General features: G+C 39.9%; 1 protein-coding gene across 1 annotated transcript in view; it reads left to right on the top strand.

Moving 5' to 3' along the window:
• espn (espin) overlaps positions 1 to 20,290 on the top strand; it is a 39,998-nt gene extending 19,708 nt beyond the window's left edge. The window contains exons 9-14 of the mRNA XM_022741700.1: positions 2,504 to 2,732; positions 7,194 to 7,339; positions 7,856 to 8,233; positions 16,149 to 16,228; positions 16,812 to 16,823; positions 18,043 to 20,290. Of these exons, the coding sequence (XP_022597421.1) occupies positions 2,504 to 2,732; positions 7,194 to 7,339; positions 7,856 to 8,233; positions 16,149 to 16,228; positions 16,812 to 16,823; positions 18,043 to 18,190 (993 nt within the window). The 3' untranslated portion in view covers positions 18,191 to 20,290. The remainder of the gene's footprint in view (positions 1 to 2,503; positions 2,733 to 7,193; positions 7,340 to 7,855; positions 8,234 to 16,148; positions 16,229 to 16,811; positions 16,824 to 18,042) is intronic.
• Positions 20,291 to 20,971: the final 681 nt, after the last annotated feature.

Raw genomic sequence — 20,971 nt, 5'->3', positions numbered from 1 at the left:
ATCTGGTTCATTATATAAAGTATATGGATACATATGCTTGTGCATGTCTAATGTCCAATATGAGTCCTTTGCTGTCTTGTCCTTGTCTTATGTTTCAGAAAATGTATTAAAAAATCATCAGCTGCTGATTTCAGAGAAGTACTGATAACAGGATTATTTGGGGTTTTAAATGACTACATTTTAACATATATTGATATGTAACGACGCATGCACTGCAAAGTGTTTGCAAAACAATAGTATATGGGCTGTAATTCCAACGAATACTGGGATATGGTTTGTAAAGGCTTAATATATGGTGCCCTTGATGGACTGTGCGCATCTCAGCATCTCAGCTCCTTATAAGGTCTTTTTCAGGATAAGGTTTGGCTGGGTGATGGCATGTTGGCGTTAGGTTACCACACTGCCTGCATCATTTGCCTGTGCATTATGCCACTCAGCATGTTGCATAATCTTGTGTCCTCTTGAGCTTTTGTTTGTCAGCTGATGCAAACTGCCCCCTAATTTCCATTGCCTCTTGAGTCTCCACCCTGTTGTGTAAACTAACAATGGAACAAACTCAGGACAGTCCCAGATAACACAGCACATAGCAGGAAGTCACCAATGACCAGATGAGAATACCCTTAAAATCTTGTATTTTTCAATGGCCAAGGATATGTTGTATATATTAGCATATGTTAGTGACAGCTGGTGATTTGTTTCTTATTGTATTAATTAATGCTTTTTATTTTCTTTTTAAAATCGGGAGAGGGGGGAGGTTAAGCTACAAACAAATCTGTGAGAGCACAGTAAACAAATAAGGATAAAGATGTAAAAGGTTAATTTAAGCCTGACATTTAGGTATTACACCACAGTCACATTTTCTCAAAGTAATCGATCAGCACAAATGCTGTGATTTCTTTTGGCAATAAAAGCTCACACGTAAAATGTGTTGCACCTTGTTATTTAGATTTTTCTGAATTGTAAACATTTTCAAAATAGAGTACTGCTCATCATCCAGAATAAATAAAATATGCATTTTGTCTGAAATGTTTAATCTTTAATTTAGGTTCAATGCTTGATATTGGCATTTCAGTTGCTCAGTCTGGGGAGGTTGTAAGAAGAACACTGTCATTTCTCATTTTTGAGTTGATGTGTGTCTGAGCTGCCACTGGTTGCTGTTGATATAATGAGCAACACATTATTTACTTATTATACAAAAAAAACAATAAAAAAACAGTTTGTTTTCTTGTCAGTGCTAGATTACAAGGCAAAATACATTTGCTTCTGTATGTGCCCTATAAATATTCATCAAGGTAAATTTCTGTGACTCCAAGTGTTCCCCCAAGATTATTGGTTAAAACACTTGTTAGCTGCCACATGCCTGCACAGGCATCTGAATAAAGAGAGTCAGACTCTCATCAGTGTCCCAGGAGATTATAATTTCATGGGTATCAGGGGTGGGGGTCTTCTGGGTGATATGGGGTATAATCCACATTTAGCCAATTAAAGTCTCAGTGCGGCCCCTCCTGGTCTCAGAGGCACCCTAGCAGATGGACCGCTTAATCAACGGAAGCAATGGCACGTGCTGCAAAGACCCATCTGGACATGGGAAACCCCCCCCACCCCCCCACCCTCCAACTCTCAGGGGGGTTCTGAAAAGTAAAGGGGGCAACAATGATGAGCACGCGTCTGAAGAATAAAGGAGGGGCGGGTCGAGTTAAATGTCACAGTCAATTATGGCACACTTTCAGATCATGTCAGACGCGTGTGTGCTGGGGGAGTGCAGGGTGTGGGGGTCAAAGCACTATCACTTGCAGTGACAGATGGCTTCTTCCCACTGTTTTCCCTCCGAGTTTCCCCCAAGAGATTAGGTCGTGTTAGCGCCGTTATTCGCAATAGAGTATTATGTCTTTATGAGGTGATTAAAGATGGCAGGAAGCAGAGGGAAGGCACCTCTGTTCAGGCTGCAGACATCTGTCACTGTCGACGGCCTGTGCACAAGAATTCAATGCTTGCTCCGCCCAGCAGGAGTTTCAACTGGCATGCCAATGCAAGCAGGGAAAACAAATTCACTGTCGCTGTTGATTTATTAATTGTTTTCAATTTAATGAAAAAGCCAATTGTTTTTATTTGATAGTAAAAAAAAAAATGTATTTTGAAGAAGCAGATGTGTTAAATGTTTAATATGTTTATTCCTTTTTTATTTTTGTTGTTGTTGTACATATTTTAAGAATATAAATTCTGGCAAGTGGGATCCAGAAATCACACTATTTACCAGAGGCAAAAAAAGCTTTGGGATTTTAAACACCAACATTCAAGTGGTGTTTAAAATGAAGTGGACAACATCACTACATGGGCCACCTGTTTCATCCCTGTTATCAGTGACCAAATATTGGCAACAGAGCAATACAACAATGTGGTTGCTAGGAGAAATCCTACCAGGGTCACCACAACAAGTTAATGGGTATACAATATGACAGGCTAATTGAATTCTGTCACGTCCCTCCCCCTCTTCTCCCACCAGGGCTCTGTGTTATTGGAGGAGCCTACCAACAGCCCCGCCCACAGCTCTGAGAGTGGCACCACGGAGGAATCAATCCCGCCCCCACCACCACCTCCGCCCCCTCCTCCCCCAAGCAACCCAATGCCAGCACCCCCTCCACCTCCTCCTTTGCCCCCAGAGACGCCAACCACCCAGAATAATGTCACTTCCACCTCCACCAACCAGCGACGCCCATCTTCCTCATCAGGAAGTGAGTGCTCCCTAACTTTTTTCCTCCTGCTTCCTACACCCTCTCATTTTTTGTTTTCTTTCTCTTCATTTCCTACCTTTTTGTGGCACTAGACGTCTGTTCAGAGTTCTTGAAAAAAAAAGGCAACACATTTATGCACGTTTTTTCTGATGAATGGTTTGCTTACACATCATTGTAAAATTATTCCTAGAAAGCAGAGTCCCTTGCATTATGGGTACAATGTAATCTCTCAACAGATAAATTGAGTCTGACTCTATAACAGATTATTAATTAATGATGTTGGGCTACGATTACCCTGAGAACTGGTTTAGTGTTCAGCCATTTCCTTAAGTGCCCTGTTGCCCTGGATACTGCTGTCTGTACACGTTGTTCTAGTTACAGGGAAATTTTAACTGTGTAATGTGTGATGAGTTTTTTAAGTGGTAAAAACTGCCCAAGGTTCCCATGAATCTTGAAAATGCATGAAGATCAACTACACGACTAAATAAATAAATGACAAACTTGGAAGCAAATTAAGCCCAACATCGCTCAGCCCAGCCTGTTAGGCACTGGTAACTTTTCAACCTCAGAGAAGATGAAGAAAACTTCCCAAAGTAACCTTTATTTGTCAAAAAAAAAAGTGAAAAACAAGAGATAAAACACACATATTTCTCTTTGGTAATGACTTTTATACTGATGTTCTACTTCATTTCTGTGACAAGCCTTTTCTTCTGCTATCACACAATCCTTTTCTCCTCATTAACCATTTAATATACATTACTGTTAAAATATTCCTTCTTTTCTGTCACCTACTCCATTTCCTCCCGTTTCGCTCTGTTTTTGTTTTTTTGCCTGCCATGGCCTGTCCTCACTGCTGCTCCGCCAAGTTGGGGAAATCTCTGCCTCTCAAGCAGAGGGAGGGACACTAAGACCGATAAAGAGTAAGTACAGACTAAAGCGAAATCAGTTCATTACACAACACATCAAGGCTTCACCACAGGCCTTCGCACTTTCCTGATAAGATCTTAAAATCATTATGTTGGGCTTTTCATAGAAATATTTTGCCTCTCTCTGTTGCCGACATATCAAAACAACAGTGACCCGAACCTGTATATGCAGCTTATCGTTGTTGTTCTAAGCAATCAGTGTCTGTTTCACAGTAAGTGGTGTGTTGTTGGTCCAATACGAGAAAAAAGTCCTCTTAAAATAAATGGAACTGCGTAGATAACCTGATATGGCTTTGCAGACAAGGGAGCAACATCTACAGAAGGCAGCCGTATCACCCTTAAGTCAACAAGTTTGCAAATTTAAAGTGCAAATTACAAGTTCAAGTACCGATCTGATTCCTGAGCTGAAGCAATTTTCTTTTACACGCCAAGATACTCTGTATTTATTTTATTACATTTTTTTCAGTACAAAAAATGACCTTCAGAGTAGAAAGTATTTCCATTTAATTAATTTACAGTAAGAAATAATTAATATTTTTATTTTCTCAAAGATTAATTAGTTTTTTTCCTGAATATGCTGAATCTTTTTATTAATGTCACCAAGCTGAGGCATTTCTTCTTGATACAGTAAAGCCAAACCTCCAAAAAATGCTGTTCTCCTGTATACTTGCTTGAGAATATACTTCAAATTCAACTTTTAAAAAAGGTTTATTTATTTACCCAAAATATTTTTCCTGTAACATACTTTTATAAATCAGTAAAACAGCCAGACACGGTGCAGACACATAGTTGGGATGCATATTTGTTTTGGACCAAGTATGTGAGTCAGCTCATTATCTTAAGTAAAGGTTTAAGTGAAAGAACGATTTCAGTATAATATGGCCTCAGCTCCGGGTTACAGCTGAGTCATAAACAGCAACATCAGTTAAGCTGTAAACTATTCAATTCTTCATTTGGGACCTTTTTACAATCTATGTATTTTATTTAAACACTTTGTTCACCAAACATCCAATTGTCTCATCAGTTCATGCTCCACCTGCTGCCTAATGGCAGGACGGCAATAAAACACTCATGAGTATTATATGTTCACTAATGGCATGATTTGTGCTACAGCGTTAATCAGGCGACAAACAGGCAATTAGGTGGTCGTAAAATTAACCACCAACACATCTGAGAGCTCAAGATGAGTTTACAGCTCAGGCACTCATTGAAACGATGGCAACACACCAGGTGGCTGATTTAAAGTGCTGCCACAACATTGTAAACGGTTGGAAGTTCCCTATTGTTTTGCATTGATTAACGGGATAGAGAGGATCCTACTTTTATTTTTAAAAGACATACACAGGACACACCTCTATCTGATGTGCTTCACAACAGCACAGATGTTAACAGATACAGCAGCTGACCCAGAGAAGAAAACCTTGTTCTATGATGTCGATCATGAGAGGCTATTTGTCAAATGTTCTCCACCTGTCACAGCTCCACCCTCCTTTTCATTCAGCCTGGCAGACCTGCTTAGTCCACACCCCTAGCCTAAACAGAATTTAACTCACACACATACATAACCTTTGACTCCAAAACACACAAATGCGAAGGTGTATTCAAACAGATTTCCAGCACCAACTGGAAACTTGTCTGGTATAATTTTTCTGCCTTTGACACACCTGGCTGTGGATGATCTACTGTTCAGGGGCTCAGGGGCTTGTCAGGGGTATGGGTGAAGGTAGGCTGTTTATATTTCCAAAATTTGAAATTTTATTATCAGTATTAGTATTTTTTTGTGACTGATCCAGTTACATTCTAGGAAAATTGTTACAAGAATTACATTTATATATGATTGCTGTATCCACAAACTATTTACAGGCAACAGTTAGAGTGGGTGGAAGCACACTCTGTATAAGGCTTGTGTGTGGATGATGGTCCTTAGTCTGTCTTTCTCTCTCTCTTTGTAATCCAGTAAATGTGAGGTGAGACTGTATCAATGCGTGTGTGAGTGAACTGTGTTCCAGGTTTGTTGCGGAGGGGATTGGTCCGGTACGCAGGACTAATGAGCTAGGGATTGGACGGTGACTCTGTGTGTGTGTGTGTGTGTGTGTGTGTGTGTGTGTGTGTGTGTGTGTTTGTGTCGCCTGACTGCATCCGTCCATGTGTGCGCGTGCACATGCGTGTTAATTCCTAGCCAGCTTGCCAATGGCTCGCTGTCACTTTCAGTTACTGGTGATTCCTTTAGATTTCCCCCAACTGTGATGATGGGTTTTTAATAGAAAGCCGCTCTCTCCTCCCTTGGAGAGAGACGGAGAGAGGGAGAGCAAGAGAGTGAGAGTGAGGAGGGGTGGCAGGCTAGTGAAGCTCTGTGTCCAGCTCGACCCCATTGTGGTCGCCTCAACAGGGAACATTTTTACGGGAGGACTGTCTTTCCATTCTCCAAGTAGAAAATGAGTGACCAGTGAGGGACTGAGGAAACTCAATTCATTGGAGGTTTACATTCACTAAAACAGGTGAGGCAGCAGTTGGCTCGTAGTGTATTCAGGCCACAATATGTGAAATTGAAATGTTGTAAATATGTGTAGTGTAGTTGTACATTACATTATGGTGCTTGAGTTAAGAATTTGAGAGTTCAGTTTTACAATACATCTTGGAAGATTGTTGTGTAGATAATGTATTCAGCACTGCAGTTTGCTGTATGAATATACCTGTCTATGGTTCATCATGTATTACCGTCAGCATTTTGAAATGTTGATGTTTTTAAAAATAATAATGTGGCCTCACATGTAAGCAGTATTTTGCTGGATTGACATTTTTAGTTTCTTTAATTTTGTCTCCATGAAAATATAGTTCCTTTGTAATCACGTTACCAATAGAGGTCATAGTTGAAATCTATCTGAATTTGCTGCATTGTTCACTATAAGGAGATTAGGTTCCGTGTACGATGAATGTATACATTTCACCATCGACCTACTTTTTAAAAAGATGAACATTCAGCAGAAGCTTAGCTGGATATATTAACATGTACGCTCTGAGAGAGATTGTGTGTGCCTCCTCTCTTTGGGTTCACTGTAGTGAAATAATTTTGGAATTGTTCCTCCCCATCTACCCCAGCTCACTGCAACTGTGGACTAATGCAACAGTTTGGTAGCTGGTAGACCATTTGATTAATCCAAATACTGTCAAGCATTTCAGAGAAACATGTCTTAAGCAAACCCTGAACCCTAAGAGGTATAAAGGCAAATGCCAATATATGTAAGTAAACAAGATATAAACAAACAACAACAAAAAAGACACTTATTAAGTTTATCTATGAGAGGCAGTGGTTGAGTACACCATAATGATCTCCCCTCGCTGTCCAACCCGCTCAGCTCAGCATTGTTACCCGCCTGATCGAATGAAATATTTAACACTGAAATGCCATCCAATCCCTCTTTCAATCCCTCTTCTTCAGTGGATCTCTCTCTGTCACTCTCTCTGTTTCTCTTTCCCTCTATTCCATCTTTCTTTTACCCGGTTTCACTTTTCTGCTCCATCCTTTTCTCTGCAGGCACAAAATCTTTCAACATGATGTCCCCCACTGGTGACAACTCCGAGCTGCTGGCAGAGATCAAAGCAGGAAAGAGCCTCAAGCCCACCCCTCACAGTAAAGGCTACACCACTGTCTTTTCCAGCACTGGGCCCACAGGCAACAATGTAGGTCCACAGCCATTCTCCACTTCTGATGATACATTTAAATTCCTAATTGCAGGAATTTAGCTACAGCTTTTGCTGACTGATTTAAATGAATCCACAAAAGACAGAAATTAAGGAAATTATCATAAACCATCAAAAGGAACAATATGTATATATATATATATACATATATATATAGCTCTCTGACTTCAATGGATAGACCACATATACCACTACCACCTTAAGGCTAATGAGTAACTTAATACACATTAAGCATGAGTTTAGCTCAGTAAAGGATGGCTACAAGAAAGATCACATCTCTTGGGAAAGTGGGAAACTAGGTGATGTGTCATAATAAAAGAAGCCTTTTGCATCATGTGACATTAAATTTCCACAAGAATGCTTTCTACTGCCTTCTAGCTATATCTGTTTAAGGATGTGGTTAAGAGCGTGCTTGCTGGTTAAAAAATTCCACCAGTTATCAGTTTGGTTGAGCCCCATGTTCTCCATCCATCTGTGTCTTTATTTTTCCTCCAGGGAGACACTACATCTCCACCAGAGACCCGCGCATCCAGCCCACCAGCCAAACCAACATCCCCTCCACCATCCAATACATCCGTCACCTCCCCACCTGCCACCCCGAGTCCCAGCCCCAGTCCCACTGGCTCTGGATCTGCCAGGTCCATGTCGACCTCTGCGAGCTACGAGCAACTGCCCTCCAACTCTGTAATCAATGGGAACAGTGGCGGTGGCACGACAGGAGCGGAGTCGGGAAGGAAGACTAGCCTTTCAGACGTGGAGGCTCTAGTGCCCACTCATGATGAACAGGGAAAAGCGATACCCGAGTGGAAAAGGCAGGTGATGGTGCGAAAGCTTCAGGTCAAGATGCAAGAGGAGGAGGAGCACAAGCGCAAGGTAGGCATGATGTTGCAAGGATGTACAAAGGTCCAGAAGTTTTGTCATGTCTAAGCTATCCCCATTTCTGGTCTTAAAACACTCTATAAACTTGATAATATATGGCTTCAGTTTCAAATAATTAAACACCACAGAGGGGATAGCTGCCGCTTGGATTTGAGTGTGGATTTTTGTGATTTTGGCAAAGAGGCTGTATGAATGTGTTTTTAGTATTCATGCATGTAATACTGGCTCTAATACTGTGGTGCAATTATGTTCATGTAGACAAGGTATAAATTAGTAATTCACACTGCAGCAATCTGAACACTTGTTAGTCCTGAGTAATTCATGCAGGACTTTATGTAATTGATCTGCAATCAAGGTTTGCAATCTTATACTCTTAAATGATCCAGCAGGTAGCAATTTCTTTCCAGTGTCCCTTAGTGAATGTGGCATGTATTTGTTTATTTGTTGAGATGCAGTGGGATTATCAGTGTAATTGTATTAAACTAAGCTGAACATAAAGTATTCTCATGATATATTTCTCCCTGTAAATAACAAAGGAAAAATGACTTATTAGTACTTGCATGAAATATTGGACCTAGATAGCTCTGAATCCAGACATCCATGTGCTCACTACTTTAGCTCCTTCTTTTTTTCTTTAGGCATCTTTATGCATGTTTTTCTTCCATATTTATAGTCTTTCTTAATAGCAATAGACTTTTTGGACTGCAGTGAACTGAATACTTGGCTCCAGTGCCCATCACAGCATTAACACACTTGACTAACAGATTCACAGTGTGAGCTGGTGTTTGATGGAGTTTTGCAGCTTCAAGTTGTTACATGCTGATTCAGTGGTGTGATGTCAGGCCTATTCACACTACAGGTCAACCAGTACTGATTTTTAAAAAGTACATAAAATAATAATAATACTAACTACAATTGCATAGCATGTTACTTTTAAAGTTTCAAAATAAGGCAAATAAAATGTACATCCAGTGGAAAAAAAGAAACAACAAAAAAAAAAAAGTTGTTTTTTTTCCTTTTTTTGGAAAGCAGATCAACACCTCTCTAAGAGTGATACCACACCCAGTCCCTTACTCAGAAAAACCTTTGTTGCACTGACCACAGTTGACAGTTTCAACTTTGTTGCATCTTTAACCACACCCAGTGTGGTTTCCCATCACTGTTGTATGCCGCACTGGTGCCTGTGCCCAACAGTCATGTTTGGGATGCAGCCAGAACAAGATGAAAATTTCAACTGCGGGATGTCAGTAAAAGCAGATTTCTCAGTGTTTGTGTAGTCACTCTTTAAACTAAGAGAAAACATAAAAAACTGACTCTCAAAAATGGGAGAGAAAAACTGTAAAGAGGGATTGAGCAAATACAGGAATACAGATGTAAAAGTTCTGGTCAGTGTCAAAGGCCTGAAAAACACAAAAGTAGACACATTGTAAACTTATGAATTACTTATGGTTTAATTAATATTTGCCAATTAATTCAAGAAGGACACAGGTTTCTGTTCTCTTTGACTCAAAGTGAAGTAGAAAGTTTTGTGCTTTTAATGAGGCAGTGCCATTGCACCACTAAATCCATGTAAAACCTGTGTGTCACAATGGATTTGCACTGAAGCGTGTATTCACACCAGGAACGTCGAGCTGAAGGAATCCCCCCCCCCCTCCTCCCCTTTTTTCTTGTCCTCTGGTCTCCTTTGACCTCTGATTTAGTTTGCGGCAACTGGACACTACCAGCTTCAGGAATGGCACTACTCCCATGTCCACAATGCCATTTTGGGCCCATTTGGGGAACTGATGACAGAGGATGATCTAAACCGTATTGAGAAGCAAATTGAGAACCTGCAGGTCATGCACAAGGTCTCAGAAGTCGAGAAGGAGCTGGGAGAACTAGAGCGTGAGCTTCAACAGCTCCTACCAGTTTCTGCTGCCCTCAATCAAGGGCATTTCTCAGTCAATCCAAAGCAGGTACATGGCCAAGCTGAAGATCTTCCAGCTTGGTGCAGCAAGATTTCTACCCTACTCAAAAGTATGGCTATTCTTCTTGCCACCCTAGGGGGAAAAGAGATAGACATCTTGGATCTTATATGTCCTGGATATTCTCAGGAAGAGGCAAGGACTGTGAACACAGGTCAGTCTGAAACAGCAGCATCAGCTGGCAGTGGATTTATTGGACGGTCTCAGTCCTTCTCAACAAGAGAGGATGTGGAGAAGGAAATAAAGCAGTGTGGAGTTTCAGTGAAGAACCTCAAGGCCAATTATGAAATTCAGAGTCAGTCAGAGCCTGCAGACAACAAAACGAATAGGGTGTACAAACGTAAGAGGTCACTCCCTGTGGTAAGTGAGTCTAGTTACCCACCAGAGACAATTCAGGAAGATGTTTCTTGTTCCTCTGCTACAATCCTTCAGTCCAATACCAATGGAAATGTACCTTTGGTGGAGGAATCAGTCTTACCGCTTGTTGAAGAACCAGTTATCATCGCATCTCATGTTCCTCAGACATATGCACCCCCTGAGATAATGGCTTCAACTAACATTGAACAGTTCAATCAGATTCTTTCTGCAGATGCCATTTTAAATAACGAACAACTAACAAGAAGCTTGGAGGTGCAGACAGATCTAAGCTATGTCCAGGAGTGCATTGAAATGAGGAAAGAGAGAATTGTTTTCCTGTTCCTTGAACACTGGCGGAAGTACACTATCTCTGAATCTTATCGGACTAAATATTCAGGCAGGAGAGGTAATCATTTAGATGTTGGCTGGGAGGACTACAACCAATTTAGTGCACAGATTGGTGAGGAGATACAGAGTGAAGATGACAAACTCCTCCTTTTCATGAAGTCAAAGCAGGTAGTAGGCAATCTGATTGGCCACTGGAGGACAATCATGAGTCAAGTGCCCACACGCCAGATCCGCAGGCTAAGTCGCACCCAGATGATCTACTGGCCAGAGCACTTCTTGCCACACATCAACGGGTCACCTGTGAGCTACGAAAGCCTAACCCTTGACCTTTTCATGCTTGGATACTTCCAGTTGCTGGAAATGAACATGTCTCGCAGTGAGCGCAAATTCCGCCACCTCTTGTGCTATGAGATGTTTGACCGTCTTGGTAGCCGTAAGTGGGAGATCATAAGGCAGTTTCACAAGGAAGTCATAGAGGAAATTGAGAGAGGGAAGAGAGACTGGACGGATGGTTTTGAAGACATAAAGCTTAAGTATTTTGGAGACTCTGATGAGGGGGGAGGTGTAATGACGGCTTCTCTACGTTCCATGTCTCCTGACATGCCCATTATTCCAATGCAGGAATCACTCCCTCCCCGACCTTCACATCCTCCACCTCCTCCCCCACCCACACATCCTGCACCCCCACCTCCAAATGCTCAGTCTACTTCACCTGCATCATCACCGCAACCTTACCCACCAACCTCACAATCACTTGCTTCTCCATCATCATCATCGTCATCATCATTACCACCACCTCCTGCAGCCCACGATGGTGTATTCAACAATGGCCATTGTGTGGATAAGAGAAGCCTGAAGAACTCACTGGAGGACAATGGTCAGGGGCATGTAAAAGCCAGTGAGCAAACATCATCAAATGAGTCTGCGGTTTCTAATGGGAAACGTTCAGAGCAGGACCAAATGCAGAGCTTGGCAACTGAAACTGTACAACACACTGATCCAACAGCAAAAGTCAACACAATACAGGACACAAGAGAAAGCTCAGAACTACATCCAGTGAAAGATGTTCCACCTGTCACTGTTAAAGTCATAGAGGAACCTCATGTTGATAAACCCCCACCAAGAGATGAACCTAATGAAGACTCAATCAAAGTGATCTATGACCTAAAAGAGTTTAGCAATGAAGAAATCATCAGATATATTGACCGAAGCTTCGCTTTCTGGAAAGAAAAGGAAGCTGAGCTTTTTGATATCTAACAACTATGGATTAAGGGTCCACTAAAAGCCCAGTTCACCTGTACAACCAAAGAGGAAAGAGCAGGATCAGGGAAACTAATCTGGTGTGTTAGTGTTTAGGCCACATAAGGGACTTAACTGCAGCAAAGCAAAGAGCATCCACTTAGCTGTACTGACTTTATCATTTGCATTTGCTTAAGTGGATGAATAGAAAGCATGTGATGTCAAAGAGACATACATTTGCTGCAACCATTTAATTTTGAATTGTGTTGAACCAAGAGCTTTTTGAATCTAGTATGATCAATTGCCATGGTACACTGCTTCTGGGAAAACAAGTTTTTAAAGGAAAAGATTTGCCATAAAAGTTATAGTGTATTGTGTTTTAGATCATCTTTGTAATGAAGGACATAACTGGTTAAACTCTGCACACTTTGTTTATATTGAGTAATTCAGATTCCATTTCATATTGAGATCACTATTTCAGAAAGGCAAGGGGCTACACAAGTGAACTCAGTACCTGATTAAACACTTGATAGAAATAAAGCAGTTTAATAAAACTTAATCTTTCATTATTTCAAAACGGCATTATTTTAAGTTCCCTTTGCTGCTTGATTCAAGGGCAATGCAATCAAAGGTGGTTTGTAAGAGTTTCAGGTTACTAACTGGTTCACAGATGGTCCTTGTTTTAAAGTCTTTGATTTTGTTTATGCAATGTGTGCCTTTCAGTATACAGTGTGGTAAGTGCAAGGCATTTTGTTACTTTTATCATTAGTAATTCAGAACTTGAAAACTGCAAATTGTCGTCAGCAAATGGAAGCGTTCACCTGACAATGCTATTATCTAAATTAAGAGTTTGTAGTTGTTTTATGAAGAATGTCCCATCGTTTTGTTACTATTTATAATTGTTGAGTGTTTTGGAGAGATTTGCTCAAACTTTCCATAATTTCATTTGTGTTCCTGTATTTTTTTTTTTATTTCTAGTTTGCCGTTAGAAATAAAGTTTGTTGACATTTTTGTGATTATAGGATTTCAGTAGTTCTTTCCGAGTAGTTCTAACTGCTGGAGGTTAATCTATCGATAAACGATCGATTAATAAAATTAACATATTTTCTATCACAGTGAGAACCTTAATAATCACTCTTATACATGTACCAATGAAAAGGGCCACTGTCAAACACTGAGCTCGTGAATGTGTCATCCTTCACTGGGAAGAACCACAGTATTCTAATAGTGCATTCTCTGCAGCATCAAGATTACCTTCAAATAACCCTCTTAGCACCACCCGCTGTCATGCTATCTATGGCTTACAGGAGCCATAAGGAGGTTACAGTGAATCTTGATAAACTCACAGCTCAAAAAGGAAGGCCGTCAGCTGGTAAACTTAAAGGCAGATTTGTTTTTATGTACAGTATTTCTGTCAGATTTGATGAATGTATAACCACCCCACTAAAGAGTGTGAGTTTAATTATGGCAGTGAAGTTGTGTGCAGTCAAAAGACTAAGTAATGAAGAGCATTAGCAAATGACACAAATAATCCATTAATTAAACTTATTTTACAGTTCTCTGCCCAATTCAACAGTGTGTCCAGATTGTACAGAGTTATACGTATTGTTTCATACAGTTATCTGTGCAGTAAAAACTGTTAATAGGCCACTGTTTAGAGTTGATTCAAACTAAAGGTCTCCTGAGGCATGATATAGATACCCCAGTCTTGCCACACCCACGTCTTTCAGATTCAACCAACAATGACCCACAAGCACAAAATACACGTAGCTTACAATTGTCAATAAGCTATTCCTCATATTTAGTGTTAATATCACCACACAAACTACCACAAATAACCAGCACATGACAATTCATAATATCATAATAAGAAAGCATCTGCCTTATCTGTTACTATCGTCATACAAGTTTTGCCAGACTCAGTGAGAATTTTAAGAAGCTTAGCTGTTTTTTCATTATTGCATCTACTGTATTATTGATTGTAAATGATGTTTGTCAGGCTAGTGCAGTGTGCTGTCACTCATGTGGATGCAGTCCGCTGGCACAATAGATGACACTAACCTGACCCACAAGCCAATACCTTTTAGCAGGACCTCAACAATCATTTATCAGCTACTTTTATTAGCTTAACTTTTGCCATTACTTTTTCATTTTTAGGGAGTTAATTGAAACATGGTTCAATTTTAAAGCAACAGAGCATTGATAGCAGTTATTGATTTCAGAAATAAAACTGACGTGGTGCTTCTAACTGTTAACCTATCACAAGAAGGTCATGGGTTCAATTCTTGTGAGGAGCCCATTCACTTCCGTAGCTTCCTGCTCCAGACAGTTGTGTGAATTGAGGGTTTTGATTCTGAGGTATTTATGTGAGTGATGTCATGTGAGTTAAATGATCAGAGCACAACAGTGACATTGCCAAGGCTATAGGTTCAAGACGTCACTGGTTGAACATAAGCATGTCTGCATGTAGCTTGTTATCAATACATGTGGCTTGTAGCCCCAAGGATCCATTAGCTTAATGGCATTGTACGCTAACAAGCTGCATTTAGCGGATATGACAGAGCTCAATAAGCCTTTTCCCAAAATGTGACAAAAGTATGGTGACTCTATCATCTATGCAACATAGGTGCCATGCTATTGGCCTTATTGGCCCACATAACCCATTCTAAGAAAGCACTCACGAGGAATCTGACTCTTGACTAGTTTCATGTTACTAAAGGATAAACAGTAAGTAGCCTTATTCCAGTTGTAATGCAAGCCGTATTTGACTAATAGCAAATTATAATTCCAGCAAATCTATCAGCCATTCTTTGTTTAGATTTTTTTCCTGTTCTGTAATTTCCAGGGGAATCATTAAAAATTCACTGTGTGGATAATTTTACCTGGATTCTTGTTTGCCAGGGCGAGTGAAATGCTTTAGTAAAAGGAATGCAAAAGGGTAATGTATCTTGTGAAGATGGGATATCCAAGATGGCTGCCCTCTGGTTGCTCCACCTCCAATTACAGCCTGAAAGAGAGTAAAGGATCCAGTTACTGTGTGTGTGCACTGTCTGAGAGAGCATCCTGTAAACAGTGTCCTGCCCATTTTAAAAGGCTTTATTTTAATTCAAAGACACAGGAGAAGACTACCTGTTGTGATTTCTGTCTGCTGTTTTAGGTAGATACAGCAGTTTACACAGTATGCTGTAGTTGTCTTTAGTCTTCAGAGTCTTCCATAAAAGCTATTTGTCTAAAATTCGAGAATGTCTGTTTTGGTTGAAATAATAGGTGGACTAACATTTCAGTTTTCTCTCTATTCAGGTGCTCACCTGCCCCCTACAACATTTAGAGAGGCATTATGTGACACTGCAGGCATGAAACACCTCAATCGCACCTTTGATAGATTGTGATTGGTTTGTGGTTTCAAAGCCCATGACACAAACGAAAGTTATTGTAAAAAATGTTACAACCAGCTAGAAAATCCAATTAACTCCAGATCTATCTGTGTTATCCATTCAGAGGGTAAAAACCTGGAAATGCCAAAAAAAAAAACACAAATTGATTGAAGTATTTAAAAAACTAATAAGTGGCTCTGTTTTACACACGTAAAGTGTTTCTGATGGAATGCCATGGCACACAGTGAATATCAGTTAGATCATGTTTTACTTGATTTTGCATGTATATTTTTATATAGTTAATTTAATAGTTTAAATTTAGACTGATGATTTAACCTGTGAAGCTACAAGACAGTGATCATTTTGCTAAACAGCTTTTGTGCTGCAGCAATAAAGACTATATTTCACACGCAGAGGAGGGTTAGAGAGGCAATGCATTTGAAGCTGACGCTGGCCAGGTATTCAGTTAGATCCTTAAATGATAAAAGAACCTTGGTCATGGAGGCTGATCTCTTCATTAGGGGATGAGGTCATGCAAAGCAGGAAAGTGGGGCTTCCGTTACTATCACAGTCCTTTACCAATTGGGATGGGCCCCCTATCTATCTCTCCTATTTGTCCATCTGCAGGTGGAGGAGGAGGCAGCACGCCTGGCATCGATGCCGGCCTGGAGGAGAGACATGATGAAGAAGAAAATGGATGAAGAGAGGTGAGTAACAAAGCTGTGTTACTCTGCACATGTGATTTTCATCTCATCTTGTTTTCAAATTTATTATATCCTGAGCCAGCAAGGGAAGATTGTGCTCATTGCGTTTGTGTATGTTAGCGTGTCTCTTTTATGTACTCATACTTTGCACTCCCAGAGGCCATCCTGCACCACACTGTTGCACTGATCATTTCATTAGCAGTATTCTTATGCAGTGCCTGTTATCTTGAACAATTAATGCTTTTTTTGACAGCTCTTGTCCACTGGAATGTAATGTAAGTCAGGCAGTGTCTGGATTTCTGGTTCACATGGTTTACTGAGGCAGAATGTTGGAGACATCTAACTTCTAGTTTTTTATCTGAAAAAAAGATGATGGATTTGTTCTGTTACAACCTTGTGTTCTGCTGTCTTCATCTCTCCCTAGACTGTTGCATCAAATGTTTTGTGGATCTGTTTGGAAATGTTTCTTCATTTCTGTATACTGTATTACTATTTCCACATTGTTTTATATTGTGGAATAACTGTTGTTGCCGTTTAAGATATTTACACCTTTTCTTCTTGTGCTTACGTCATCCTGATGTGACAGGGAACAAAAAAGGTAAGGACACATTATATAATCCACACATTAATGTTTATATCACATTAAGCCTCTTGTGAAATGACTTAAATGATAATATAAAAAGTCTCCAGAATTTCATAATGTGAATGTATGTATGAATCTGAGATCAAGGATCCCATCTAGTGGTCAAAAATGGTCACATCATGTCCCATGCCTTACTGTTAAATTACACAAGATTATGAAGATTAATCAAAACTGATACCGGGAAACAACAGAGACAACTCCTTATCTACAGAAGCAGCCAGAGACCAGATACTACACAAACCTGTGTTAAAAGTAAAAGGCACAGAGGAGGCTCTCCAGCAGTCACACACAGGCTGGAGAGGTGCAGTGGTTTTGTTGTTGTAAGGACTAATGCCAGCAGACGGTGCCCTTCTCTTATAAAGGGAAAACGTGAGCCTGGATAAATCCTCCTCCACAGTTGCTCTCAAAACTAAGCTAACTTGCATTGAGCCCTAAAACACTCTGGACCAGGTCACATTGTGCACACGCACACATGAGTGTACATGTGTGCTATATACTGACACAAAAATAAATCAAATGTTTTCCAGAACTTCTTGTAGTTACTTCTACAAGTTCAGTATAGCAGCCCCGGTTTCAACACTGCTGTTTTATTCAGTTTCTCAATTTTGCCTGCTTAAACAACCAATCCTATGGCTTCATTACTGAGCGACGCCTAATAAGGTCCGGCTGCGGCCTATAGCATCTCAAGCCACGGCCATGTCATGTTCGTCTCAGTGCGAAAATATCTAAAATCATCTAAAATAGACCTTCTTCCACAGTAGACATTCTGGCTTGGAATAGCAGCAAAGGTTCAGGTGTATAGCACATACATAACAGTTAGGTAAGTTAGCTTCATGGTGCTGGAGGGCGCACAGGGACACTTGATGGAATTGAGCCATCCTTAACGAAACTTGTGTCACCTGTGCTTTTCCTCTTATGACAAGTCAAAATCTCTGCTGAGAAAAAAAGGTGTCAAGGAAGATCAGTGCAGAAACACTATTTTACCAAAAGTATTGGTTGTCCAGCAGACTAAAAGTACACAAAAATGAATGGATGAATATGAGCAATGTCTTCAGTCAGGTGTGGTCCAGGAAATTGACCAAATTTCATGTGACTAAAAACAGAGCGTGTATTTTTCCTGTAGAAATTCTAATTGCTGTTTTGTTTTTGAACCTTTCTTCCTGGACGCCTTTAGAAAAGCAGAGGAGCAGGCCAAACAGGCGAAGGAGAATGAGGAGAAGACGGAGCTGGAGCGTCTGCGGACACTGGGCTACGATGAGACCAAGCTGGCGCCCTGGCAGCGGCAGATTATCTTGAAGAAAGGGGATATAGCCAAACAGTGAACTGGGCCATCTTCCCCTCCTCTGCCCTGCAGCACTCCCCACCCTCACACACTCAGCCCAAGGCCTTCACTGAATGCCTCCCCTTCCCCCGAGCCTCCACCCTGCACTGTACACCAGACAGTGGGGAAGTGCTTGCTTGTCTCCCTTAAACCCTGTCTCACTCTTTGGCCTCCAGAAACCCGGGACCATGCTGTGGTCGCTGCTGTCCACGGGCTCTGAGTCTCAGCTTGGGTAAAACACAGCAGTGTGACCCTCCACCTCCCATTGAATGTCTCCTGGACACAAACTCATGGCAAGGATTCTCCTGCTTAAGACACTTGCTATATGTGCACCTGTCCTGAACCAAGTTAAGATTATCTGTAGTATCCTTCCATTGGCTTTACTGCAAATCAATAGAAGCTATTATACATACATTAGAACGTGTAAGAAGCTTGTGATAGATAGAGGAGGGGCTACTGGTGAGTATACCATGGGGAAAAAGCCTGTTATTGCGTTATATTTTACCTTTATTAGCCCCACTCACTATTAAGTAATGAATGGAATAGTAGCTCCAGGACAGTTTTGTCATCTAAACATGGCATGAACGTACCCAGCAAAGGCATATTACACCCTGAAGCAGCTAATGCATTGTATATGTAGACAGTCATGAGTCTTTAGTCATGAGATTTTTGTATGAAACTCATAGAAGCCCTTTCTAAATTGCTTCATTTTACTGCCAGAGTTGTAATCCTAACTCAAACTCATCTGTCTCTTTAGATAAGCTTGTTGTCACTTCTCTGTGGATTTGGAATATTGATATACAGTATATCCTATTTTACATAATGTAAGGATTATGTAGCTGTGCAAATCGAATTTTATTCATTGTCACTGGAAAAAAAAAAGCTGCAATGTTCCAATTTAATTTTTCTATATGTGACCTAAATGTCAAGCTATCGTGATCATGAAAGTGAAATGTTGTGTGCATGTGTTGCATAATGCGTATCAAGCATGTTGTGATGTATTATTAAGCACATTTGACCCCCAGGGCCCTGGGTTTTCAGAGAAAAACAAATATGAGTACAATCTATTTGAAAATGGCCTTTTCTAAAAAACAGTACATGCACATGTGAAGAGCAGCATCTTATGCCAGACGTCTCTGGACACACTGAATATTGCAAAAGTAGAGAAAAGACATCAGTTTGTCCCGTGTGCTGCTCCGGCCTTTGTCCCACTAACCTGGAGGATGAATGTTTGATGAGCAGATCTGCTTACAGCGTGCACCCTGCCTGCCACAAACAACCGTGACATCAAAAAGGTACTGTTCCTTAGATAATGTCAGTTGTGTTTTAGTAATCTACAGCAACTAGTGTGAAGAGTCCAGTTTCAATACTCAACCCGATGTCTTTAGGCAAACATCTGATCACAAAAATGATTAACAAAGGTTATACAAAGTACTGTATAATTAACTGTAGACACAAATGCCAAGTTGATTATTATATAGCTAATTTAATATTCATAATTTCTCTGGTCTAAATAGCTCCTCCCAGTTCCAGGTGTTCAAGAATTCCCACGATTCACACGTTTTTTGGGCGTTCATTAGTCAATGTGGAAATTCTGAGTTGAATATTTTTGGCAGAACTGAGGAGATGCGTAGATTTTAAATGTTATGAAAGCATGAAGCTGTGCATTGACATTTAAGAGTAACTGAAACAAACAATCATGGGCGATATCTCTTTCTGAATATGACACATTATAGAAAATATTCCTTATGTTTACTAAAATTATGTTGGATGTACATTTTTACAAATGTAGGGTATCGAGTGTAGACATGTCGTCATGAAAGACATGATCCTGGTTTGGGAATCATTTGGAAATATTCAAATTCACTTTCATCGGATGCCATATGATGTTGAAATTGAAAATTATGTAAACGTCATTGCCATTTGATTTTTCTATATATAGTCTATATCTATCTATACAAATATATATATAAACTCTGTATATAGTGACCCTCTCAGAATTTTGTCATTCATTGTTTCCATATTGCATTATATTACATGTCTCAGCCTTGCTTGAATAGAATGTTGGCTAATTCATGTTTAGCCATAATTATATTTTCAGACAGTGAAAAATGAAAAAAATAAATAAATCTTTAATCACCAAAGTTCAGAATGTGCTTGTGTTGCCCTCAACAAACACACAAACAATAAAATCCACTAGAGTTGTACAATAGTAAAAAGCCCACAAATAAATACCTGAAGATACCTGAAGCTTATAATGATTGATGATGATTCACCTGTGCTGATTTTTGAGGCCTCTGTTTCTGCTGTTGTATTGGACTGAATTATGGAACTGATATGTGGATTATGGAAACTGGATTTTAACTCCAGGAACATGCTGGTAAAACAATGTACAATCACACATCACAGCTTGAACAAAAGGTAGGGGAATTAAATATCAGAATGAGAATTAATACAATAAATACAAACAAAATACAGCCAATGACAAAACCAATAATAATAATAATAATAATAATAATAATACACAATAAAAATCAACAAATAAAATAAATTATCCAAAAAATGTGCTCCAATCTTTATGTTACATTTGGCAGTATAATTTCCATATATTTCAAACAATTATAATATGTATTTATTTATTTATTTATTTATTGTTTTTTTGCTGCTTTCAATGAATCAATGTAATAAGAAAGCTCAAACCAAAAATCTCTAATATTTGGGAAAGACTGTTGATAGTTTTGATGTTTGTATGTGGAATTTTCCATCACATGTATTGTTTACA

Source organism: Seriola dumerili, unplaced genomic scaffold (assembly GCF_002260705.1).
Source record: "Seriola dumerili isolate Sdu_G_001 unplaced genomic scaffold, Sdu_1.0 BDQW01000056.1, whole genome shotgun sequence".
Taxonomy (NCBI): domain Eukaryota; kingdom Metazoa; phylum Chordata; class Actinopteri; order Carangiformes; family Carangidae; genus Seriola; species Seriola dumerili.
This window is presented reverse-complemented; position numbering and strand designations above follow the sequence as displayed.